This window comes from Poecilia formosa, unplaced genomic scaffold, assembly GCF_000485575.1.
Source record: "Poecilia formosa unplaced genomic scaffold, Poecilia_formosa-5.1.2 Scaffold95, whole genome shotgun sequence".
In the NCBI taxonomy this organism is placed as follows: domain Eukaryota; kingdom Metazoa; phylum Chordata; class Actinopteri; order Cyprinodontiformes; family Poeciliidae; genus Poecilia; species Poecilia formosa.
This window is the reverse complement of record NW_006800034.1, coordinates 1,862,702-1,888,561: the sequence shown is the minus strand read 5'-3', so window position 1 is coordinate 1,888,561 and position 25,860 is coordinate 1,862,702. Positions and strand designations below refer to the sequence as shown.

At 41.0% G+C, this 25,860-nt stretch overlaps 2 protein-coding genes across 6 annotated transcripts in view; both read left to right on the top strand.

Annotated features, from left to right (window-relative positions):
- Positions 1 to 25,860, top strand: part of LOC107836893 (histone acetyltransferase KAT6B-like) — a 151,485-nt gene that overhangs the window by 22,875 nt on the left and 102,750 nt on the right. The window lies entirely within an intron of this gene.
- Positions 1 to 25,860, top strand: part of adkb (adenosine kinase b) — a 163,622-nt gene that overhangs the window by 48,437 nt on the left and 89,325 nt on the right. For all 5 annotated transcript variants that reach the window (XR_001662864.1, XM_016674412.1, XM_007558355.2 and 2 more), the window contains 2 exons: positions 17,370 to 17,542; positions 20,916 to 21,024. Coding sequence is in view for 4 of the 5 variants with exons in the window: in XM_016674412.1 (XP_016529898.1) it covers positions 17,370 to 17,542; positions 20,916 to 21,024 (282 nt within the window). In the remaining variant the exon portion in view is untranslated. The remainder of the gene's footprint in view (positions 1 to 17,369; positions 17,543 to 20,915; positions 21,025 to 25,860) is intronic.

Sequence of the window (25,860 nt, the reverse complement as noted above, 5' to 3'; positions counted from 1 at the left end):
CTTGTAAACTCAAGCTTTTAGAGGACAGAGCAATAAAAGTTCAAAGAAGAACAAATCAAACACTGAAGAATGTTTTGTGTTGGACTCTATAATTAATCTATTGGGTGTTGATGACTGATAATCTCTGAGTTACATTGTTTTTGTACAGATATCTTTCTCATCAGCTTGCAAATAAATTCTGTTCCAAAACACAATTGTAGCACTCATTAAAACTCACTTTCCTCTGGCAGTGCAGCTCTGAAGTGAATTTTCTGCACTGCCACATCAAATTTAGCCAGGCCTGACCTGCGCTAAGCCCTTGACGGGGGCTGCCATTTAGCGTATGTAAAAAAAAAAAAAGAAAAACTCTGAAACATGGATCACACTCGCTTGCTGCCACCTCTACGAGATCAAAGCACCGTGCAAATCCACCATACTGTGTACAGGGGAGTTTGTGGAAGTGGTGGGGGGTCCAGAACAGATTCACCTGTGCAGAGGCCAAGCGCAGCTGCATTCCAAACAGCTGGAGCCCACTGACCACAGAAAGGATTAGAGGCTTTAGCTGCACAGGTCTCCTCATCGTCTTCCTCTGCCAGAACCTTGTCTGGCAGCCATCCCCCTGCAAACATAAATACCATTTTCTGATCACTTAATAACACCTCCATCCCCACTTTTATGCATGCTCACTCCCTACAAATCAGCTCCTGTGCTTTTATAGCCACAATTGTCTCTGCAGATAAAGAGGGCAACCTGGCAGTTTGGGACTCCCAGCCCATGAATCTGTTGTGGAGGGATATTATTCCTCCTCACCCCCTCCAATTCAGATAAATATCACTACGCAGGTTGCCATTGTGATGCTGCTGTTGCTTGGCTCCTGCATCCAAGCTCAGCCCCTAATGCCTGCCAGGTAAACCCATCTGCCTCTCTGTTGCTGCATTGGGGGTGAGGGGGGGGATTTTGGCTCTCACTGACTCTGAAACAACATCACCTTGTTTATCGTGCAAATAATTCACCCCTTCCGGGCTACAGAAACAAAATCAAGGTTGCATGTTTAACAAGGGAGTCGAGGAATGAGAGAAGCCAGACAGAAAAAAAAAAAAAAATCAGGTGTTTCCTTTTTAGATAAACCTGGTGCCTGGAGACAGCGACACATCTCTGATTCCTATGCAGTGTGAAGATGCTGCATCAAAATGTGTTAAAGGTTTTTTGTGTGTGTGTGTGTGTGTGCGTAGTGTAGAAGTGTTGAAAGGTTCATATAATGTGTGAGGCCTTCAGTCACTCTTCTAGTCAGGCACATACTTTAAGGGACATTCTTGTCACGTTTGACATCACAACCAAAAAATTCCTGGTCGTTAGTGATTTTGGGTAAGTTTGTTCTCCGAACCTGTTAACTCTCCACCACCTGGTTAGCCAACATCTTTATTAAAAATTGAGCCTTTTGGTCACACATGGTGCTTTGGTGTATTGTAAGGCATGGACTAATATAACAATTTCACTGTATAGCTGTGGAAACAAAAGCATGTTGTAACTGTTATCTATAGTAATTGATGCTGTTAAACAGTTTACAATAAAAAAAAAGAGACTGAATCGGTACAGTTTCTCTATTTAAATATAGAGCAAGAAAATAGAATAAAACACTAAATTTAGTAGTAGCTCTAACTGGCTTTTGTTTCGGATTAAGTATTATACTTTTCTTTTTTTTGCCGTTCTGCTCTTTATACAACAACTGATAATAGCTTGTTAATTGGTCTGGCTGTCTACTCAAGTAACTAGTATGTAATTGGCTGCTTAGCATACCTCCGGGTCATGGCAAGTGGGTTGTGCTGCTTCAGTTTACACAGTGAGTTTGAACAGTTGAAGATGGATTTGAATATTAGGGAGGGAAAAATGTAGTACAGTAGACCCTCAGTTTTCGCAGGGGTTAGGGACCCCCTCTGAAAATGCTTTCAAGTACCTATTTTTAATGGCTCAAACGCCAAACACTACTTACGCACCTTACACACAGTGGAAACTATCTTGCGGAAACAATGCACAAAGGTTTTGGAGAACAATCACATTTGAAATCTCCCTGAATTACCAAAAAGAAACACTTTCTATAGTGATACAGAGGGATCAGTTAAGTGAAGAGAGATGAAAAACAAGCAAATAGATTCTTTATTCTAAATTCCTAATTGCTGCTTCTACTTTGAACAAAACCGCTACATCTTTTACCAAAAGAAGAAAAGTCAAAACTAAAAGTAGATCAGTCATCCTTTGACTTTTTGCAAACATTTAAATGACTTGGATTCCTTCGTGGGTGGGCATTAGCATTGATGTTCCACTGTTTGGATTAATTATGAAATCTTGTTTTGGCCTCTTGTATATGTACATCTTGGCAGCTCATGTTAATTGATTTTCATTTGCACCGAAATACAGTTTTAAAAAAAATGCAATAAGGAAGCGTCGCTGTGACTTATGACAGTCGAAGCGACGTGACTTTAATGGTTTTATTAAGATGGATAAATATTTACTCGCTGTGTTTTTGTTCCTATAGAAACCAGTTGTTACACTGGGTCAAACTGAGTGAAGTCAATTAGCAAATCCTCTCGCATTTCTGTTTGAACAATGACTGATCCTTGCAATGTAAGCGCATGATTACTTTGAATACCAGTGTGGCTTTTGCATCTTTTCATGAAGGTTTTTAAGCAGAAATGCCTTGACCTTTCTCTCCCAAAGTCTTTATTCTTTTGTTATCTCAGAGGCATTTAAACTTACTCAAAGTCTCTCCATTGGTTTGATTGTTACACCTTTATTGGACCTTGTTGTCGTGTGTCAGAGTGGATTTATTGTGTTTATAAGTGACAGCTGTGTTGGGAAAACATGTAGGAGTGAACACGATCCCTGTTGCCACCTTCTGACTCCACAGTCACAATAAGCCAAAGGTTGGGTTAAAATGTCGCTCTTTTTTTTTTCTTCTTCTGTGCACAAAAGCAAAACCTGTGCTTGACGATGCTCTGAGGGAATCTTAAAAGTGTGCTTGAATCACTCGCAGAAAGAGGAACAAAAAAGGCTCTACTTTGTGCTCCTTTTGTTTATTTAGGAAGGTTCCCACTAGAAATCCTGGATTTAAAAGTGAAACACACGCTTAGATTCAAATTGTGCAATAATGTTTTGCAAAAATAAGATGTGCATGGAATTTATAGTTTTCTTTTCTGTTTTATTTTGGTGTGCAGATTCAGAATTAGGGAATACTGGTGAGTGTACTGTCTGAACTATGAAAACACCAGCTACATTTTATAGTAATGCTGAAGCAAATATGCTGACTGTGCAAAAATATTAATTGCTTTGTGTTTTATTTTATAAAGTTGGGTGCCTGGTGCACTGATGGTAGAGGTTAATGGACCAGGTTATCTGCCTCAGCAAGTTGTTTATTTTACCAACAGACATTACACTTTGCAGCTTGTTGCCAAGGTTTGTTTTATAATAGCGTGGCCTTGAAAGGAGTGATGAGTACAAAGGTCTTTTAATAGCCGGGCCTTGACCACGCTTGGGCCGAAGAGGCAGCAGGTTGAAGATGCAACCACAGGCATTCTCATCTTCTCTCGGTGACACTTTTCCATCTCAGTCTGGGGGAATCCCGGTAGACTCGTCACAATAACAAACTTTGCTGGGCGATAAATTGTCCCGTAAATTATTGTGATAAACGAGAACATTGTCATTTTGACACCAGTAGAGACTAATAGCATACAAATGGCATGGTAATGCAAGTGCACACTGTCAAAGAGCAGTAAGCTAATTTCTAAAGAACATTTAACTCTGGAACTGGAAGACATTTTAAATATCCAAATAATTAAGCAACCCAAAAACAAATAAAATGGATTATGAAGTTTCTGTAAACAAACTTGCCCTTTAAAATATATTAATCATCAGACTCCTGACAGGGAAATCAGGCAACTCCGCCAGTTAGGACTTTTGTGAGAAAAACAAAGCGTCAACTTACCACTGTGTACTGGATGTCAAATGTTTGCAACGTTTCTTGAAATTATGGCTTTTCAATTAGATTAAAGGGCAGCTTCTCTTCAACGATGAGGCAAAAAGGTCACTGTGCCATTTTGCATTTTGAAAACTACATCTGATGATTAAGTTTTACATGCAGATACATGTCTGTTGAATTACCGTGTTTAGCTGCTTCCGCTTTACAACAGCTGCAACATACGGGTTTGCAGAGGTGTTTCACCACGAGCATTCGGTTTGAATTTAAAGCACTTCCAGACTGTAGCTTTCGCATTCGACTTTTAAACCAGCGTTTGCCTGTTTCGCTTCTCTGTACTGGACTTTGATGCTACGCTCTGTGGTAGGAGACCATGAGGAGGTCATTCCCTCTTCGCATTTGAAATTTCCAGGTTGTACACGCAGACGTGCAGACGCGCGCTTGTGACGTGACACAAGAAAGTTGAAAATTGTTCAGCTTTTGTCGCTGACGTCGCTGAACTGACGTTTTTCTCTGCTGCTTATCGCTCTGTGTGTGTTGAACCCATTACTAAGGAAACTAGAAGGGAAGAAATAACCAAGTACACCAGAATGAAGCGTTTTGTCATCCAGTAAACGAGCAAGCACTCAACTGAAAATTGTCAGCCAAATTTAAATTGATCAAGCTCGTTTTAATTTATCATGCGATTAATTGAGTTATTGCCTATTTCCTGGAGCAGAAGGAGCATACAGCCGCTCTACTGCTAAACCCCTTTCAACTACTTATATGTAGGACCTTTAATGAACAACTAACTTTGTCAGTTTAAAGTAATTGCCATGATTTTCGGGTAATACACTTATTTGTCTGTGATACAGAGCTTGAAACCAGTTCACGCATTTTTACAGTGCTTACAAACCATTTTTATCTCGTCTGTCACTCAGTCAATTAAATGCAGTCCAGACTCATTAATAAACTGTGAAATAGACCTTCATTACTGTCAGGAATCTCAAAATCAAACGCCATTCAAAGTGTTGCAAGGCACTAACGGTTAAGTATTCTCACAATGTTCCCAAATCATTAATATTTTGTAATTCTGGCCTTTCTTTTTATTTTTTTTTATCAAGCACTAAAAATTCTGCCACACAGATGATTTAAAAGCCAAATTTTAATACAAGATCTTGTTACACCCATAGCTCATATTGAATTACCATTTTAAAAAACGACTCTCCTAATTAATTAGATTTTTTTTTTATGTGCTCAGTCTCTCGTCTTATACTTCTGATGCCGCACCAGTAGTGCCAAAATAATAGGAAATGTGCGAGTGTGGAAATTCTTGCACAGATTGCATCAGTTGACTATCAGTCAGCTTTAAGTTGACTCGCAGCCAGGAGCTTGAAGCCGTATGACAACTGTGAAACACCCATTACCAAAGAACTGAGCAGTGGTACACAAGCCTCCCCACCACTCTGGTGTGTAGGAAAGGGACGGAGCAAAGGCTCTCAACAGAAGACCACCAGGATCTGGATGTTTGAAGCCGAAATTGGGCTGGTCTTCCATCACGCTCTCTCTTTGAGTCTTGATTGCAGACCTAAGGGTCTGGTTGACTGATCTGAAAAGGGGAAATTACTGAAGAGAGAGCGAGTGAGCTTATCCATGCCTTTGACTGATAATCAGCTATCTTGTTGATCATTTACAGCTCTCCCTCTCACCCACTCTCTATTCTTTTAGCTGTGTCACCGGAGCAGAGCACGGCGACTTTTAATGGTTTGGCAAAGGGCCTGCTGTGTCGAGGCAGAGTTAAAACAACCACGCTAGCCTTGGCTAGTCTCCACTTTTACCACAGTGCAGGATCTCGTCCCACTTATCATCTCTCTGGGGGTAGCGGGGCAAAAAAAAACCAAAACAAAATACAAGCAACAACTGCAACAACAACATCTGCAACCATGATGCGAGTGGTGCCCTAGAACCCTAACATGACTAACTGTGCATGAAATTGAACTGATTGGAGTTATTGACCAGAAGACTCTAGCTCCTGAGAGGACATGGAGGAGTTGAGGTGGCGGTGGGGGGTGGGGGGAGGAGGTGGTAGCTTGTGTGTTACTTGATTGAGTGAAAAATCTCAGCCGGTTGCTTTGATGGAAGCCACTTTACAGGAAAGAGTGATTTAATGGAAGCTGCCAGATCTCATCAATGTCAGCACTCGCAGTGCTCCAGCAGTGTTTTATATAAAAGTGCCTGCGATGACAGGCCCTGATGGGCAGATGTTGGCTGGTTGTTTTAACTGCACAGTCAAGAGAAACACTCATTTCAGCTACTAACAACTGACTCTAAAAGAGAAGTCGAACTCAACATAAAGTGCCCTTACCCTCTCCCTCTCCTTGTAGCCATTAATAGCCCTGTTGAATTTTAGCGAAGGTTGATAAGCCTATAATTAATGTGACCGTCATTAGAAATGGCCATTGTCTGGGGGAAACCAGCTGAAGAAGTGCAAGCTGGGGAAGCAGAGAAACTTAAAGTGCACATGACATCATATATTAGAGCCAGAGACCTACAAATTTTGAAAGTATGAAATAAATAATTCACAATTGACCATTTTTCATCTTTTTTTCAAATGAGATGAGTCATTTTAAATGCACTTTTCCCAAGCAGAAAGTCTTTTGAGCCAGGAAGACACCATATATGAATGATGAGGTCTGTGGTGACACTGTCTTGTCTCCTGTCATTCTGTATGACAAGAAAAACTTTATTTGCCATACAGAAACAAGGATGCTGCAAGCACGTAAAGGGAGAATGGGTTTCTCCTCACTCATCATTGATGGTTTCTCCCTTTATACCCAGGATTAACAAATAAATGGAGGTTTGGATTTTGATGAAGGAACCTACGATGATGGACCTTTTTAGGATCGGGGTTAAACAGACAGACCACATATTGTTTGCATGGGAAGGAAAATACTTTCCTGAACCCTAACATTTCAGTTTAAATGATCCCGTTTTCTTGATCTCATCTAGTATTAAAATAATTTTCAGGTGCTTTAGCTGATAACGATGCGACACCAAACGTTTTTATCTTTTACCAGTTTTATAAGGGATTATAATAATAATAACCGAATAATCTCCATAATATGAGTTTCACTTTCTGAATTGAGTGACAAAAACCACTGAACTTTTTCACAGTATTCAAATTTTTGGAGATGTACCTACCTGTACATGTGGATGAACGGAGCCTTGTGAAGAGTTGATGAAGAGTGACGGCCAGCCAGCTTCTTCTGTGATGTGCAGATGTGCTGCTTTTGTTTTTCGAGCTGCAGGATAACACCAGGCATCATCTGTCAGCTACCCTGCAAGGAGCCCACTGTGGCTGTGTCTTCAGTGGATCTGAATTGCATTGCGATTGCATCATTAATAGAGCAGAAATGATTCCCAGCGACTCCGGGAGAATTCATTGACCCCTCAGGGAGAGACTAGAAACAAGACATTGTTTTTACAGGGGGAATATCTAACTAGAGGTCCCATTACCACATCATCAATATACAGAAGCTAGTGAGCAGGGAGAGGAGTAGAAAAGGAGAGGAGGGAATGTAATAGCTTATAGTGCTAATGGCAGTCTGAGCACTCAAGTCCCAAACATTCAGCTGCCTCATCTCATCCGGGCTGTGTAATTGCCCTCCTGGAAGCCGCCACGTGAAGCGGCTGCCTCCGCAAGTGAAGAGTGGCAGCTGCTGGATGTTGAAGTGCAGGTCTGGGTCAGGTCCCCAAGAGGGGCTCCTTGCAACCATGAGATGTCATAATTAATAGCTATCTGTTGGCCTGCAGGCTAGCTTTTTGTGGAGAATGTGAGAGTCGGCGGCATTTAGGCACTTCTAAGGCTAGCAAAATGTAACGGTAAATGTGCAACCCACCAAACTTGACGGTTTGGTGGGTTGATATCTAAAGGGCCGAATTCATACTGTAACAAACTTTAAAGGTGTTTTTGTTTTCTTTTATTGACTCTTACAGCAAGAGAAGCTAATGACTCTCCAGTTGGGATTACAGCCTGGATGTTCTAGAAACATAATTGGTGATTTTGCTGAGCAGCTACATTCAGAAACAGAATTAAAGTCCCCCTAAGGTCACTAGAAGTTGAAAACATTTTAAGACTTTAAATTATGAAAGACTGCATTTTGGTTGCCTAGGAAACATAGACCTTCACAGCAGTGATCTTTATTTCTTTCAAATTTAAAATGTGTGAAGGATCTGCCTTGACTGTTTGTTGATATTTTTTGCATTTGAACCATAAATAACTTAAGATTTAAAGCATAGAGGAGTTTAAACTAAGATGACTGACATATAATGGTATAATGTTAATAATGGAAAACATTTATTTAATAATATTTCAGAGTAACTGAGCGAAGCTCGACGTCATTCATATATTACCTTGACATTAACAAAGACACAGCGGGACGAATCACAAATTACTGATGTCACTGCATACAATGCATTTAAAAATGTATGTTATGTGCTTTTATTTATTTTTACAAATTAATCATGATCAATATATTTTTTACTGACCTAGTTTAACAGAGGTCCAGTCATTTGGTGCTAGTTAGCATTATTATTAACCTTCATCTTTAATCCAGTTTAGACTAATAATCTCTTTTGCAAAACAGTCCTAGTCAGAATGACTGTATTATCTCCACTATGACTTTTGAGAGCATTTACAGCAAGGCAACAAACTGAAGCATCCAGCTAAAGCTACACAGAAATGCTTTAAAGATAACAAGGTGGAAATTGTTGAGTGGCCCAGTCAAAGTCCAGACTTTGGTCCAATAGAGACTGAATTTGAAAAGGGCTATTCACAGATGATCCCTGTGCAACCTGACAGAGCTTTAACAGCTTTGTGTTGATAAGTGCAACCCTGATTCTGACCTAGTCACACAGACTCTGTGCTGTGACTGCAGACATAGCTGCATCTAGACATCGACTTATTTCATGTCGCATGTTTATTTCATTGAGTAGAAATCAGTTCTTGTTTTGTTATTAAATATTTTCTGTTTTGTTTTAGTCAGAAAGCCACGTTTCGTCGATCATGCTAGATTTATAAAAGCAAGAAAACGGTAAGACTTCCAAGAGGGTGAATGCTTTCTACAGTCACTGTACCTCTCCTTACTGTGTAAACAGAAATAATCATAAATAATTACCCCAGCTTCAGTTTAATTAATCATCCAATAAAAACATAACATTTTAATGGTTTATAAAACCATGTTAGCACAAGTCGTTAGCTTCAGCCTGTGGGTCCAGCTAATCTGGATTTATATTAAATGAAGGCCTCAAGAGAGGCAGGTAAGATATTAACTGCATATGATCTTTTAACTGGAGGTGTAATGATGCATCCAGCTCATAATGAGACAGTGCATGTATTGGTGTTAGCGGCTAACATCTAGCCAGTTTTGGTATTTTTGCAGTATTTACAAACTGCAATGTCGTCCGTCAGTGATTCTTTTTCCTGCAGAGAGCCTAGATTACTGTCTAACTACTTACTGTTAACACACTTTGCTAATGTGTGCTCAAGATTCACTTCCCAGGATGTCAAGCTTGAAGCATTTACCCTCAAACTGAAAGCTTACATTCATTTCAACAAACAAAGTGGCATAATGGCAGAAACTAGATAGCGCTGCGCTAGGTTGATTTCATGTTAATGAAAAAATATTGTGGTGTTTAAAATATCTCATTCCACTCTAGTGTGATCAAAAACTCACTTCAGAAAAATCCTGAACTGTGCCTTTAATGCATACTTATCTTCACTTCGCCTGCAGCGAGCGTGTGCTGCATCCTACCCTCTGCTTTTCAGGGATTATTTTTGCTCTTGTTTGTATTAAGTTTCCTCTCTATATCTAAATGTACCTAGAGATGTATCGCTGTGGTGTACCGTGGGAGTTTATTAATCTCCGGGGAGCAGCGTTCTTCCTTGTTAAGTAAATATACATGAGCTGCTCGTGCAGGATAGAAGCTGGAAGCACCTTCAGGAAAGAAAAAAAGCTTCTCCTCTTTCTTCCTGTCCTCCTCTCGAACACGTCGCCTGGGGGCAAATCTCACTCTGTCTCATCTGCTGCTTAATTTCACTGGAGCGGCCCCTCAGTAATGAAGCGCCTTGATGTACATTTGCCAATTTCTGCCTCTGCCACCAGAATATAATTGGGATGTGACTAAGCATGAATACCCAGCACAGGGTTGGTTGACCTCTCCACGACCCCACGGATAGTGCTTTTGTCATAATGGAGGTATTATCTCACATGATCTGGGAGTGGGAAGAGGGGGACTGTCTGCAGGGTGCCGGGGAATGGAAATGAATTCATGCATCCCCCCCAGTCCTGTTCGCCGCAGAGGGGGAGCTGAAATAAGTGTGAGATACTTTTTTTTTTTTTACACGCTCGTAATGAAGACATTTTCTTCTTATCTATTGCCGCTTTGTGTTTATTGGAGTAGGAGAGCAGCTTCTGGCGAAAAGCAGGGGTGGCTTGTCTTTTTTTTTTTCATGTGAAGGCAGAGAGATTTGATGCAAGAGAGGATTTCTCTGCGTGTGTGTGTGTCAGTCACTTCTCTGCGTGGGTGCACTGTGTATTCACTTGTTTGTGTGTGTGTGCATGTGTGTGTGTGTGTGTGTGTGTGTGTCTGCTAATGACCCTGTAAAATGACAAGCAGAGCTGGCAGGGAGAGTACAGCCGCTTGTCAGTGAGAGAGAGAAGGTGGAGGAGGTATGAGAGTTCAGATGTGGAGAGGAGGGGTGGGGTGGCGGCTGTGAGGTCGGTGGTTGGTGTGATTCACCATGCTGTCATCACAGAGGGACCGAGGGCCCTCAGTGGCCCTCTCTATTCCCACCTGAGAGGCCTGCAAATGGAGGGGCCGCGCTGTCATTATTTACAGCCTGCAGCTCCTAACCTTGGATTCGGAGCTCATCACTGCGAAGGGAAAATCAGATTGGACTTGACGTGTACCCGAGCCAGTGACCTTGATAAGTGTGAGGTGCCTGCAGCAAGAGGTTAGGGGGAGACAAGCTTGGATTTGCACACATGTGTACATGTTTGTGTGTTTTGTGTGCTGCAACCAGGTGGAGAGTTGGAGACATGGTTGAATGACTGAATCATGACTCAAAATGCCACGTGGTCAGGCTGCTCAGAGACAACGATACAGAAAGGAACATCGGAGGGGAAAATAGCATCACAGCCAGACTATTAAAACCGCAGCTTATTATTAATGGAGTGAAGTTAGCGAGCAATATCCAACCTATAAATAAACTCTGTTTTCACACCTATAGCACCTTGCAAAGTTATTCACACCATTGGAACCTTTTCCACGTCTTGTCACGTTACAACCACAGATCTCAGTGTTGGGACTTTATGTGCTAGACTGACACAAAGTGGTGGATAATTAGGAAGTGGAAGGAAAATGAAAGGTTTTATAAATGAAAGTCTGAAAAGTGTTGTGCCTAATATATTCATCCCCCTGAGTCAACCACGTTTTGGTGCAATTACACCAAAAACTGTAATTATAGAGGCTGGGATATTTCCCTATTCCTCCTTGCAGAATAACTCAGAGTCCATCATATCAGACGGAGAGCATCTGGGAACATCAGTTTTCAAATCATATTCTTTATTACGTTCAAGTTTGGACTTTGACTGGACCATTTGAATCCTTGAATATGCTTTAAACTGTTGCTGTTCTGCTGGGATGTGAACTTTCACTTTACTCGCAACTCATTTTCAGCTTCTAACTGTTTTTTATGCCAGTTTATCTGTCCATCAACTCTGACCAGTTGGGGCCTATTAAAGAAAAGGATCTCTACAGCATAGTACTGCCACCATCATTTGTGGGGACAGTGTGGGCAATGGGCAGTTTTTCTTCACACATTATGTTTTGCATGTTGGCCACAAAGTTCAATTTCATTTTCTTCTAAGCAGAGCAATTTCTCCCAGATTTTTGCTGTGTCTGCTGCCTGGCTTGTGGCTTTCTTCTGTTGTTCTTTAAAGGCCAGATTTGAAGCTTGGGATGTTGTGTTACAACCTAACTCTGCTTCCAACGTCTCTAAAACTTTATCCTTGACCTGTTTATGTTGGTGTGACATTACCTCACCTGGATCAGACACAATTTTGATTAAAGCTATTTTCCTTGCAGACATGTACCAATAATCAGATTTAGCACATAAGAAGAACCAATAATCAGATTTAGCACATCCTAAGTACACCAGTAGTTAAAGTAAAAGTCTCAGTGTCAAACGGTTAGCAACAATACTGATAAAGTTTGACGATGAGTGGGTTTCACTTGGGTGTTTTTTTGTTTTTTTTTGCACAGATTTGCAACATGATCTGAAAGGACATTATAAACAGATGGGATTTTTTGAGGGATAAACATGTTATGTTTTGGAGTTGTTACCAGTTTGATTCCCAGCCCTTTGTTGCGTCTCCTCCCGTTCCCTCTCTCTCTCTCAGCCGCTCTTCCTGTTCAGCTGCTGTTGAGTAGAAACCACTTGTGCCATAAAATCCTCTTATATATAGTCACATCTCTCAAAAACAAGTTGAAAATGTTTTCTTTCTGGAAACTCTTAAGTTTGTAACTATTTTCTCATCAGACCAACATCTGTTACCATGCAAAGTTTGATGGCTTGATTGGTTGACACGGCCATTGTTCAGCTGAGAAAACACTGAAATTACAGACATGCAGTCTCCACTTTTATACAGGTATATTCCACAGATATAATCATTTAACCTTTGAATTATTTCAAACTCCAAAAATCTGTACATGAGCCCCCGTCTGACTAGTTTTTAGCCTCTCACCAGCCTCAAGATTCAGATTCAGAGGTGAAGATATTGTCCAAGTCAGGCAGGTGATTATTTCCTGCGCGGTTTTGATCGCTCTCTGCAGGGCCTTTCTGTTGGCTGCAGAGCTTCTGCTGAACCACATCAGGTTGATCAGAACTCTGTCAGTGGATCAGTGGTTGGAGGACGTTATGGCTGGTTGATCTCACTGAGAGCCTTCAGGAAGTGTAGCCGTTGTTGTGCCTTCCAGGGAATTTCTCTGAAGTTGTGCTGTGACACCCTCTCTGTGTCTCATTCCAGTTATTGGTGAGCCACCTTGTTCTTCCCTGAGTCATTGATGATTTCCTTTGTTTTCTCAGTGTTTAAAGTAACATTTTTATCTGTACAACCAGTCAGCCAACCTCTACATCTCCGCTCTGCACTCTGACTCATCTCCGCAGGCTGACCACAGTTGCGTTATTTGTTGACTTAATGACGCTGGTGGTATCGTGGGTGGACATGCATCCCTGCGTCTAGAGGGAGTAGAAAAACAGAGACTCAGGACGCAGCCTTGTGGGGCTCCTGTGCTGAGAAACAGTGAGCAGCACTGGTGGGGTCTTGACAGACTGCATTCGGTTTGTTGGAAAGCCCTGCATCCGAAGGCAGATATTGTGCTGGAGGCCGAGGTCAGACATCTTGTGAAATCTCGTGAAGCAACCTGCTTGGCAGAATAGTGTTAATTTTAAAGCTGTAATCCATAAATTACAGCTTTAATTTATGCACATGCATATGTCCCTGGTTGTTCCAGGCATAACGGAACAGTGTGGAGGGTGGTGAGACGGCATCCTCTGTTGATCTGTGGGTGAGGGTCCAGTGTGGGTGGGAGTGCAGCCTTGATGTGTTTCAGCACTAGTTTCTCCAGCCACTTCATGATCACAATTGGTAATGCCTGGAGTCATTGTGGCGCTTTACAGCAGTTTGTTTGGGAACACAGCTCTGTCATAGAGGCATTTTAAAGATGTCTGTCTCCATCTGGAACAGATGATCTGAAGATTTTTTTTACAATTTCTAAAAACTCTTCACATTTGACATCTGTCTACTACAGACAGGCTTACTAATTTGATAAAATCTGAACTTTCCCTTTAAGTCTGTAAACAGTTAAATTAGCAAAGGTGTATTTTTAGGGTTGTCTCTTGTGTAAACTCTTTCACACACAGGTACACATCTGGACATGTGGGCAATGAAGGGTGCAGCTTTGTTGTTGCTATGGAAGAAAGTTGGGAATTGCTAAATAAATGAAATAAGTTAAAATATGATATAAAATATGACAAAACTCTGAAAAAAAGCACAAATAAATATATGCCCACAATTTTTTTTCTACCTTTTTTTTAATGCTTGCAGGACGATCCAAAAAAAATTTCCCATTGCATTTCTTGGTTAATTAGGCTGCTTGGCAGCAGGGCAGTGACAGGACTGGGCTTTGAAAGTGCATCCAGTGGGAGTTTAGGAAGTAAATATAGTGAGGGGATGATTAATCTCTGAATGACTGTGTGTGGTCAAATACTTCTGTGTTAAAGGAGTAACAACTCCTGGTGTTAAGCTGCAAATAATTTGGGGAATTTATTGTCAACGTAAGCTGGACTCCATTCTGTGTTGTAAAACAGCGAGAAGAGGGTCTTGAGCCATTACCACATAAAAGTAGCATGCATCAATTAAACAAAAAAAACAACTTCAGTACTTTGCAAAAGTACCCGCACCTTTTAATCGTCCACATTTTGTCACGCTACAGCTACAAATTCTGATGTTTTGTTAGGATTTTATGTAATAGATCAATGCAAAGTGATGGCAAGTTAATTGTACATGCATTTTATTTTTTTGTTTTTATATGTAAAAGTCTAAAAAGTGTGGCATGCATTTGTATTCAGTCCCACAATAGTTTGCAGAACCATTGTTTATTGCATTTATTGCATTAAACTGGGTATTTGGGGTGTATTGTCCTATCTAACCCTCCACAACTTTCTCCCTGACCTGTCTGCTGTGTTTCTGGAGTTTTCTTAATGATGCCGTTTGCTCTCTAATGCTGCCCAACAAACCTCGGAGGCCTTCACACAACAGCTGGATTTATACTGAGATTAAATAACACACACGTGGACTCAATCTTTTTAAGCCAATTTGTGCACTACATTTTATTTAGTGATATTAAAGTGTTTTCAGATATTTATTTGGGAACAAAAGTTTGAAAACGTGTTTCCACTTCACAATTATGTGCTGCTTTGTTTTGGTCCGTCTCATTAACTCCTCTTAAATTACGCCCAGGTTGGTGGTCGTAACATGGCAAATGTGGAGACGCCAGAAGGGTATGAATACTTTCGCAGAGCACCGTACAGTGGAGTAACTGAGACAGTTTCATTTTCAGAAGCTGACAATGTAGTGGCTCACTGATCTGTGCTTTATATTAACATTGAACACCCTCCAGAATAAGGAGCTGGAAACCAGTATTGACTGTAACACACCACAGGTCAATACAGCAGAAACCTGCATTGGTGTAGGACCGCAGCTCAAGTTAAAATAATTTTCTAAAAAATAAAAAAAGTATGAACAAGATTACGACTCACTGCCTCTCTCATTAAGACTTGAAAAATCTTTTTTTTTTTTTTTTAATAGAAAGTCATGAATGCTGTGTTCTTGAGCATAAAAAGGAGAGGGATAATCCAGCCTGCCATCAGAGCAGAATTTAAAATTTGTGATTGCTGGGAATTTATTAACATTTGTGCAAGCTCTTGGCCAGCATTTATTTCTTTGCAAAGTTTTTCGCCGCCCTTAAAAACCACAAACCACAGTATATTTTAGATTTCACAACTTGGCTCATAATTGTGACAGGGAAGAAAACGATATTTACTTTTCAAAGTTTTCAGAATAAAGTGTCGTCATCAACCCTCTTACTTCCACAGCACTATAAGCAACGCTTCCATTAGTTATGATTAGTTACCCAGTAGTGTATACATTAAAAAACCTTTCCCTTGTTGGGAAAATTTAATCCATTATGAATAAATAAAAAGTAGCAAAAGAATCTCTGTCGTTCTATTATGCTGATATCCAATCAGTTTGAAAACATTTCATCTTTAAAACTACAGCACTTAGATTTATTAGTTTCCAAGCATGTGCATTGTGCTTTTAAAACAATTACTAATGCAACACAGAGGCAAAACATGCTACTGTACTGAACTGTGGTTTTTATACGAGGAGATAGCTTTTAAAAATATATATATATCATTTCCTATTTATGTTTTCTCTGCATTTCTTTGTTCGTTGTCTCTTATATTCAAGTTATTAAAAATATAATTTAAGAATATTAGTATGTTTGTTTTACTTGCAGCAGTTGGAAAAGTAGAGCAATATAATTGAGCGACTTTTAGAGGAAATTAAATGAAAAAAACAAAACGATACAAAATGAAACATGCAAAACAACACTTGCTAATTAAACATACGTGGATCATCATTTGCATAGTAACTTTAAAAATAAAATGATGAAATACAGTAATGAAATTAACATGCATGGAACAACTTGCTTAGCAACTAAGAATTAAACTAAATAATAGTTAAAAATAGCAGTGTAAGACATGTAAATAAAGATCTGTACAACAGAGTTTGCTAACCAAATTTATAAATGAAATAAGGTATTAGAATAAATTGAAATTATAACAGATTGACATATTTCAACAACTTTCACAGAAGATGAAATATACTTTTAAAATATACGAAAGAAAAACAACACTTTCAATTTTAAGAATAAAATTACTTAAAACAATAAACGCCTGCTCGAAAATGTTATGAGTAAAATTTAAAGTGGAGTAAAATTGTAAAATATGATATGTATAAACTCCAAAATTCTTAAAATAGCATTAATATATACCCTCCAGGATAGTTTAGCTTTTTTTCCCTTTATATATCCTTTTAAAAAATTTCAATTATTTCCCCGCAGGGCAGGTGGGTGGATGTGTAAAATAACAAAAGGACATGAGGACGAATGATGAAAACGCAGCTTTCTCCCACCACAGGATGCAGGTTTGGTGGCATGAAATGATTAATTTCACACATATACAGGTCATCTCCGAAAGCAGCAACATCTCATTCACAAGGGGCCCTCCGTCAGCAACAAAGCAGGAGGCTGCAATAAAATACGCAAACAGCAGCACGTACTGCACGTCAATAAATCTTTGGAGGTTAAACCTGAGCTCTGTAGAATCCGAGCAGCCCAGTCAGGTAAAAGTCACCGAGTACATCAACACGATCGGGACCAGAAAAAAAAACACAAAAAAAAACAGCAGTTCAGCGAGCACAGCCTCACACACAGTCTGTGTTTGTAGAAGAAGGTTGAAGCCTTAAATTATTGGGTTTGTGTAAATAAGGAGATGAGACTGTTTTTAGCGCACCGGGTGGAAGGAGGAGTGCTTGGATGAGAATAGTCTCTCTGTGTGCAGCAGGATTGCTTTTGGGTTGTTTACGACAGCTCGCAGCTCTCATATATCACAGGCAGTATGTTTGCTGTGAAGCTACAGTTTGCGTGCCATCTGCCTTAGCTGAACTTGACCCTCCAAACAGACTTGTATTTGTAAACTGAGCTCTTCTCTTTACTGTTTTTTCTCTCATCTTTTTTTTTTTTTCTTTTCTAGTGGATGCTCCAGAAACCGCATAAGGTGGCTACCTTCTTTGGGTGCATCGGGAAGGACGACTTCGGCAAGATCCTGAAGAAGAAGGCAGAGGAAGCTCATGTCGATGCCCATTACTATGAGCAGACCGAGGAGCCGACTGGAACCTGTGCAGCTTGCATAACCGGAGATAATAGGTTAGCCTCCTGTTTGGGACCTTTGACCTGGAAACCGCACTTTATCTGCGATTTGACAGAGCCTCTTCTTTCTCAGGTCTTAGCTCCCCACATCAGAGGGGTAAAAATGAACAGCTTGAGCTTGTTTTTCTTGGGCCCCACTCAGTCTCTGCCACCCCAGTGGGTTGTCATCCATCTACAGCCTGACAGTAGCAACGTGTTAGAGATTCCTGGGCTACCCCAGCTCTCACCTGTCAGCCTGCAAAACGGGGCTTTAGCGTCTCTGGCGACTCTGCCACTTGCATCATCATCATCAGCAGCACATCTGAGACAGCAGAGGTCAAACTTTCATGCTCATGCACACAAATATCACTAACATTAAGGGCTGCAGTTCATGATAGGCCTGGCAGCGATCAATAACCCTCATCTCTAAACACTCTTCCCCCTCGGCAGCCCTTCATCCTGACGGATACCACACTTGTCAGTCAGTCAGCAGCCGGGTTCTGCCCATCCCGGGAGCCAGCTCTGGCGAATGGTCTTAGTGGGCTTGTTTGATGTGGGCTCTGACACCTGAAAAGGTCAGGTGCCGTGCTCGAGGAGGCGAACTCTGTAATATTTCTTACAGGTGTTTAACAGAGAGCTCAGGAACCCAGAAGAAAGGTCGACCACTGGGCCGGATTGAAAAAAGTGATGGCTTTGAAGGACTGGGAGCTCACATGTCACAACCTCTCAAGATTTGATTAGTGAAAGGCTTCAAACTAAGAAGAAAAAAAAATCTGCCTTATTCCGGTCTTTCTCAGATTTGAGAATTGAACTTCCAGTCTGTGAATATGTTGCATGAAGAACAGTCCAATTTTAGACATTAAGAAGCAAATTTATTAGATTTATAGATGTGCAATCAGAGGTTTAATCAGCAAGTCAAAGATCTCCGATCTACTACAGAGTATAAAAAAAAATGGTTTATCTAATAATCTTAGTATCTCTAACAAATTTAATTAATCATAGTACACAAGGATGGAGTGATTACAAATCCCTGATTGTTGGCTAATTTTTGACTGACAATAACCAGCTTCTCTTCCATACTTACAGTTCATTATGTTGAGTGATGCACAATTTTTCACCTACAGTTTTAAGTGGTAAAATATAGCGAATAACATTTACTTAATTAGCATTAGGTATAATTGGCAAGGAACATAATTGTATAACAGTCATAATGGGTACCTTTTTAGTGAAGCAATTTTGCTGTTTCTTCCTGTTTAGAATCAATACATGTATTTAATCTGATTAAATCAGCTCCTATTAGCACATTTTTGGTGAATATGGTTTGGAAATGAAAATTTTACAGCTTAAAACCAAAAACAATGAGCAGATTAATTTGAAGTTTTGTGCATGTGCAAGATGCCTATTTCATGACCTCTATATTTTTGAAAACTTAAAGGCTTTAAAGCAACATAACCATCCTCGATATTAAAAGAAAAACGCAGAAATAAGTTGACACGAAATCTCTCAATGAATCAAACAGGAAATGCTTTTATTTCAAAAAACTGTTTGCAATTTTTGTATCGATGTTGCAATCTTCATGCATCTCCTTTACAGGGCGGGAGGTAAACAGGTTTTCAAAGGTTTAGTTCATTTTACAGAGTGCAATGTGAAAGCAAACTGCACCAACTGAAAATGTTACAAATGTTACAATTTTGGTCTCCAATCAAAACAAGCCTATTGCACTCTCAGATTTGAAGGCGCCTTGTGTCATTATGATGCTACAGCAAACATAAATGGCTTGTAACAAACTATTTATAACCCAGAGTCTGTAAATGCCCCTGGCTGATAAATCAAACACGCCCTTTACCGGAGAATGTGTGTGTCACTTTTAAAGCTGCAGCCTGTGGTTTCCTTACTGTTAATACTTGATGGATGGTAGCATTAAACAAAAAAGACAAACTCCTTTCACTGGCACTTATGATAAACTGTACGAGAAACATCAGAGAAAAGCCATACTGTGCACAATGTTCCCATGACGACCAGTGAGTTGTCAACATTAAGGTAACTGAGAGGGAATAGCTGCTTATGCTCAACTCTGACTGCACGACATGAAGATTGTTTACAAAACTTGAGTCTCAGGGCTACAATCCAAGTTGAGTCTTGAGTTTTCAGAGTTCATGACTATTTATTTTATTTCATTTTATTTACTTAAATGTGACTTGGGTTTCCGTCCAGCTACAGTTTTTAACAAACCCACATTTTGCTCTTACTCTCGGTGTTTCAACACGGAGCAGTTTTGCTGAAGTGTTAGGCTAAGATTATTTATAAACAGTTTTTATATAGCTTCTTAATGATTTAAGTTTGGCGCATATTTCTGTGTGAACACAAGTTGAAAATGTTGCTCCCAAGCGTGGTAAACATTTAGGATTAGTGTTTCGGGTTCTGCCCCCCACACACCCACACAGATGTTTGAGCACAGATGACAGAAAAAGTGGGATATGCAGCAGCCAATTCAGTCTCTCTTTCAATGTGGATGCCATTGTAGAATGTAGCAAACTCTTAAATTGTTAGGGGAAACCCAGCTCTGTTTGCTCAACAAAATAGTATCCACGTCCTTCAATAGTTTTGCAAGCTTGGCTGTAAAAATCACAGTTGCAGTTAAGTTGCCCCAGTATTGACGCTCATTTTGCCTGTCTTGTGTGGCCCCCGACCTTCTAGTCCATTACCGCAGCCCGGGTCAAACACAGTCCCGCTGTCGCATCGCAGCCTTCGTCATCGCACTCTGATCAACTTACGACGCCGCTACTCCTCTCTGTGACACTAACCGCGGCGAGCAGCTTCTTCGTGCCATGTGAGAGCGGACCCCCTTCCTGTAGCGGCGCGCTCCTGTCATATGGTCGCCGAACAGTTTTCCCCTAAGTAGCTGTGATGGCTGCTCTCGTTTTGATGGTCGCTCATAAAGGAGAAGAACACGAGGACGGGCTAATGAGCTATGTTAAGATAAGGCCACCTGCTTCACTTCCCATCTCCCACTACTCAGCTAAAGTGCTCATTTAGTAATGCGTTTTTGTTGTTTCTCCACCTTCGTTAAGTGCGAGCCATTTCTCCTGATGGTGTGAGAGAATGAATTATTTGGAGGTGGCCTATTGTTCCTACTTTAATGTCTGATGACTTAAAATAGCCTGCTTTTGAAAAAAAAAAAACCCTGGCAAAATAGAAACATCTACATGACTTTATTTCACCTTGGTTCAAACCCTCTGGGAAGCTATTATCATTCTTTTTATGTGGTGAAAGAACAAAGAAAAGTCTGCAGCCTTTCTGTTTTTTTTGTTTTTTTTTAAGGATGTTTTTTGAGACAAAATTAAGATGGATGATAAGCGAGGCAGAAGATTTATGGGGTCTGTCTCGGCAGGTCCCTTGTTGCTAACCTGGCAGCGGCAAACTGCTACAAAAAGGAAAAACACCTGGACTTGGACAGCAACTGGGAGCTGGTGGAGAAAGCCAAGGTCTATTATATTGCGGTAAGTGAGACCCCTCTATATTCAGAGTGACTGTTCCCCAACTCTGTTAGCCAGAGGAGGACAAAATGTTAAGAGGCTTTATTCAGGAAATGCCTCAGCACGCCCTCGGCATTGTCAATATATCCATTCATCCTTTGTTGGGGAAAATGAGCTATGTTACCTATTGAGACAATACAGCTCCATTTTCCCTTCCCCCGTCTTTGTGCACAAAGCTGCAGCGCAGTGTCAAATTGTTCTACATGAAATGTATTCATTCATTTCTTTTAACATGAAGACAAGCCAACAGGTGCTGCCAAAGTGTGAAAATTGATTATGCAAGTTCATTGGGCTTTACCCCCCCTTCGCCCCCACCGCCTACACAATCTTCCACTCAGACACACACATACACACACATACACACAGACAGATTGAGGGGGACAGATGTATGCTGCTACTGAGGTAATGTCTTCACTTGGAGCTTGTGGAGCAAGATGCCCCGTCGTGCTCATGTTTCACTGTTTGGGATTATATTTAATTCCCGCAGATCAACATTTTTCTCTCATCTCAGGTCAAGACGATAACCCTGAAATCGCACCGCATTCCAGGCCTTTAAGCACTTCATTATTGGCATGAATCAGCGTTACAGCCAGTGGTGGTTTGCGTTATGGCGGGATATGGCTCACTGCCCAGGGAGCCCTCCCATCAGCGGGCGACACAAGCAAACAAAATGTCTGCCATTTGCACTCCAGATGTGTGTTGTGTAAAACAGTCATGTGACATGAGCATTGGTGTCTGACTAGACCGGTGCAAATTCAAAGGGGACGTGTCACTTTCTTTTTAAGGAATCTGGAAAATGTCAGTTCAAAATCAGTCATTCAAACTTTGAAAGAATGAGAGAGAGCAAGACTGTGAAAGATAACGGATACAATTTGATCCGATTTATCTTTTCGAACATGCTTCATTGGGAAATGTTGGCATCATTATAGAAAATCTCGATTTTTAGGAAATAAACAGGCTGTTGTAATAGCAACTACAGTAACCCACTGAATCGGTAATGGAAGATACTGAAGACATTTTAAAATATTAACTCCATATTTGCCTCTAAAAGGCTAGGAAATAAAAATATTTTAAATTCTGTTTTTAAATTAAGTTACAAAAAATATCTAAACATACATTGCATGATGCACCAGTCACCAGTGATTACAGCCAAGCCATTAACACAATCCTTGGTATAAAGGAAATTAGCTGGCCCTCCACACACGGCACATTGCAAACTCTGCTATAGAAGCTGTTATGATCCCATAATTTAGTGTTCAGTGAAACAAAAGCCAAGAAAATGGAGATAAAATAAATTGTCGCTTATGCTCGGCCCGTCCATCCACCCGAGTTTGTGTGGTCTCATCTTTTTAGCCTCTGCTTCACATTAGCAAATATGGCACATCCTCTGCAAATTGGCAGTTGGGTTTTGCCCACATCCGACAGTCTTGTGCACAGGGAAAAGCTTCCGTGGGATTTTAAGGGGTGGGGTGCGGGAGGCAGGGAGTGGGGTGAGGGGGGAGGGGGAGGATCGACGGGCCACAAATGGGTGTTTGTCGGTGCTTGGAATCTAAAATGCGGTTTGTAGCGTCCCTCTTGGGCCTCTTTGTCAAAACAGGGAGGGGGGGATCATTCGCTTTATTAGAGTCCCATTGGCACTTGTAAAGTACTTATCTAGACACACTGCCACAGCTATTCCCACTTAATACTGTGTGGCGTGTCTAGACTAGCATACACTGAGGCCTTCTCTCTCCATTAACCTTGTCGAGAGCACTTAGATGTATTTACCTAATTTACAGCTGGATTGTAAATTTTTCCCTCTCTCTGCGCTAACCTTTTCACTGTATTAATGTGTCTTGTTGATTTTCGTTCGTATTAAACTGCTGCCGGGTGGTTTTTGCGGCCATGTACGCTTTGATCCGTAAATTTAATTACCCCCCCACCCCCAAAAAAAAAAAAAAAAAAAAAAAAAAAAAAGGCACACACGTATTTGTGTGTGTGTGCGTGCGTTACCACGTTTATTTGCTTGCACATGTGTCTGCGTCTGTCGGGGCATGCGTGTTAAGAAGGTGATTGATGATTCCTGGCAGAGGCTCTCTCAAGGTGCCTGCTACGATGTGGTGTGATTGGATGAAAACAGAATTATTAGAGGGCTCTCTCTCTTGCAGCCAGACTGGCTCATCATCCAGCAGCAGCTTCAGCAGCAGCAGCAGCAGCAGCAGCAGGGCTGGTGGCAGACGCAGAGCAGGGAGGCAGCACTGCCATTTCTCACAAAGAGACACACAGAGAGAAAGAGAGCGAGCGAGAGAGAGAGGAAGAGAGGGAGAGAGAATGTTGAACTCCTGCCAAATGTTTTTGTGGCAGGCTGTTGCTAGGAAATCTGGGTCCTTAGGCAAATCATTGCACAAAGACCAATAACAAAGGCGAGTAGAAGGAATGGCTAAACGCATTTCAGGCAAACCTTTTTGTTTTGTTTTGGGGTTGTTGTTTTTTTCTTTGAATGCCATCGCCCTTTGCAGTGATGTGTACAGTTATTTCCTACCCTGACGACTGTAAGCATCAGAAATCGTAAAAAAAGGGAAGATGAGTGACTCTAATTGGTCTAGGTGATTTGTGCATGCTGCCCCAGTTAGTCTCTATTCTCCTCCCCTCGTTGGCCTTCTGTGGACACCTTCCTCACCCCCTCCCCCTCCTCCTCCTTCTCCTCTCCCTTTGCGCCCTCTTCCTCTCCTCCTCTAGTCTCCCAGACACACACATACATTTTGCTGTTAAACACTCCCCAGCATGCACGCACACATTCTGCAGCATACCACTGGCTCGTTTTTCTTACTACTGAGCGCATTGCCCTGTAATTTGATCTCCACCGCTTGATGCATCCTCCACCATGCCACTTTGAATTAACCTATGTCTGCACCAGCTCTCCTTGGCCCCCTGCTAATAAAATGGCCTCTTCTAACTTACTCCGATTACTTTCAAAAAAAAAAAAAAAAAAAGGGGGGTGGTGGGGGGAAAAGAGGCCCTCTGTCTCATGGCCGTGTACAATGTAACTAACAGAAAGAGAGCAGAGAAACAAGACAATTGACTGTGAAAAGGCCTGTTAATGACTGGGCACAGATGGCCAGAAAATAACCCAAGGATAGACGCAGGAGACGCTCGCCCCTGCCAACTGGCCTGGTACACCAAATTCAACCAATGAGGCACAAGCTGCAGAGCTGTTAGGTCACAGATCCGATCACAGCTGCTCCTTTCCAATCTATCCTACGAGCTCAGTCCTCGTTAGCCACGCCTAAAAATATTTTTAAAAATTAAAAATTTTTGCATAATGAGGCCTTGTGGCACAAGATATCACAATATTAAAATGCCAAAAGATTCCTCGTCTGGATCATGAAGCTCTATCCAGTTGCAATCAGCGTGGCCATTGACGCAGCCCAGGATGTGAAGTCGAGCATATTAAGCTCGACATCCTGTTTGTGACTCCTCTTTTGAAGAACACAAGGAAGTAGATTCTGAACTCTGGATACTACTTCCTGCACAGCGTCCAGACCGTTCTAGTGGCTCCTTTTCAAGAAAGCGACGAGCAGTGACGTAATTGTCTTTTTTTTTTTTTTGTGGCGTTAATGGAGCCCTTCCCTCACCCAAAGCGCTCAAAGGTGGTTTCCTTTGTGGGCGGCAGACAGGACTCAGCTGCTCCAAATCTTCTAAATTGTCATGTTACGAGCACAAATGCAATTGTACGCGATTTTACTGAGATTTTGTGATACACCAACAAGAATCGTCACGTGGAACGAAAGCAATGACGTGGTTTAAAAATGTATCACAAATAAACATATGAAAGTGTGGCATTGATTTGTTTTTACCCTCCAATTACACGTTACATTATAACCCGCGGAACAAGACATTTCTCCCATACTAATATGGGTAAATATTTTTGGAAGATTGTTTCACTTATAACTAATACTTGGTCATCCATTATTAAGGAATTATTGACTTTAAACAAGCTGCCATGTCTTGTTGAAAAAATACTGTCAGAAAGTTTTGTCTTCTTTCAGGCATACTAAGATATTTGCATCAGAAAGTAGACCAAAAATATTTGGAAAGATTTGGGGGTTTTGCAGTGCTTTCTCTCCATAAACCTAAAAGACTCAAGTGGTCTTCTAGGTTGCTGTTTTGTTAAGGTCAAATGGCACACAATGTTATTTCTTGGTCAGCATTTGCAATACTTTGCGTAGTAAAATACTAAGTTTATCACCCTGAATACACTATTTCCACTGTGAAGCATGGTGTTGGCAGCTTAAGGGAAATGGTTTCTTTCTAAAGGGAAAGAAAGCATTGGTCATCAGGATAACTGGTCGGAGTTGATTTGAAGACTGGTGTCGCTAAAAACAGGAAAGAAAATGTGGCTGCAAAAGACCGGAGACTTCCAGCAGCACAATTATGCCAAACATTCTCCAAACCTAAATCCAGTTGAGAGATGCCATCTGTCCAATCAGACTTAATTTTATTTGTTTTACGAAGAGAAATGGACAAGTTTTAGTCCGAAATTTGCAGAGCTGGTAGAAGCAGACCCCAAAAGAGTTTAGCCTCATGACCAAATCTCTTGAATTGTCTCATGGGTTGGGTTTATTGCTACAACCCTACTAAAAAAGGAGCTTTTTTTTTTATGTTTGTTTTTCAAGGCACCAAAGCTAGTTGAACCAGAATGCCTCACACTGTTAACACTGGTACACTGTATACAGCATTAATTGCTGGTTGTATTCCTGCCCTCACTGCAGGGGAAAGCCGAGTTCAGCTTCAGCCACTGAAGCATAATATGCAAGGGAG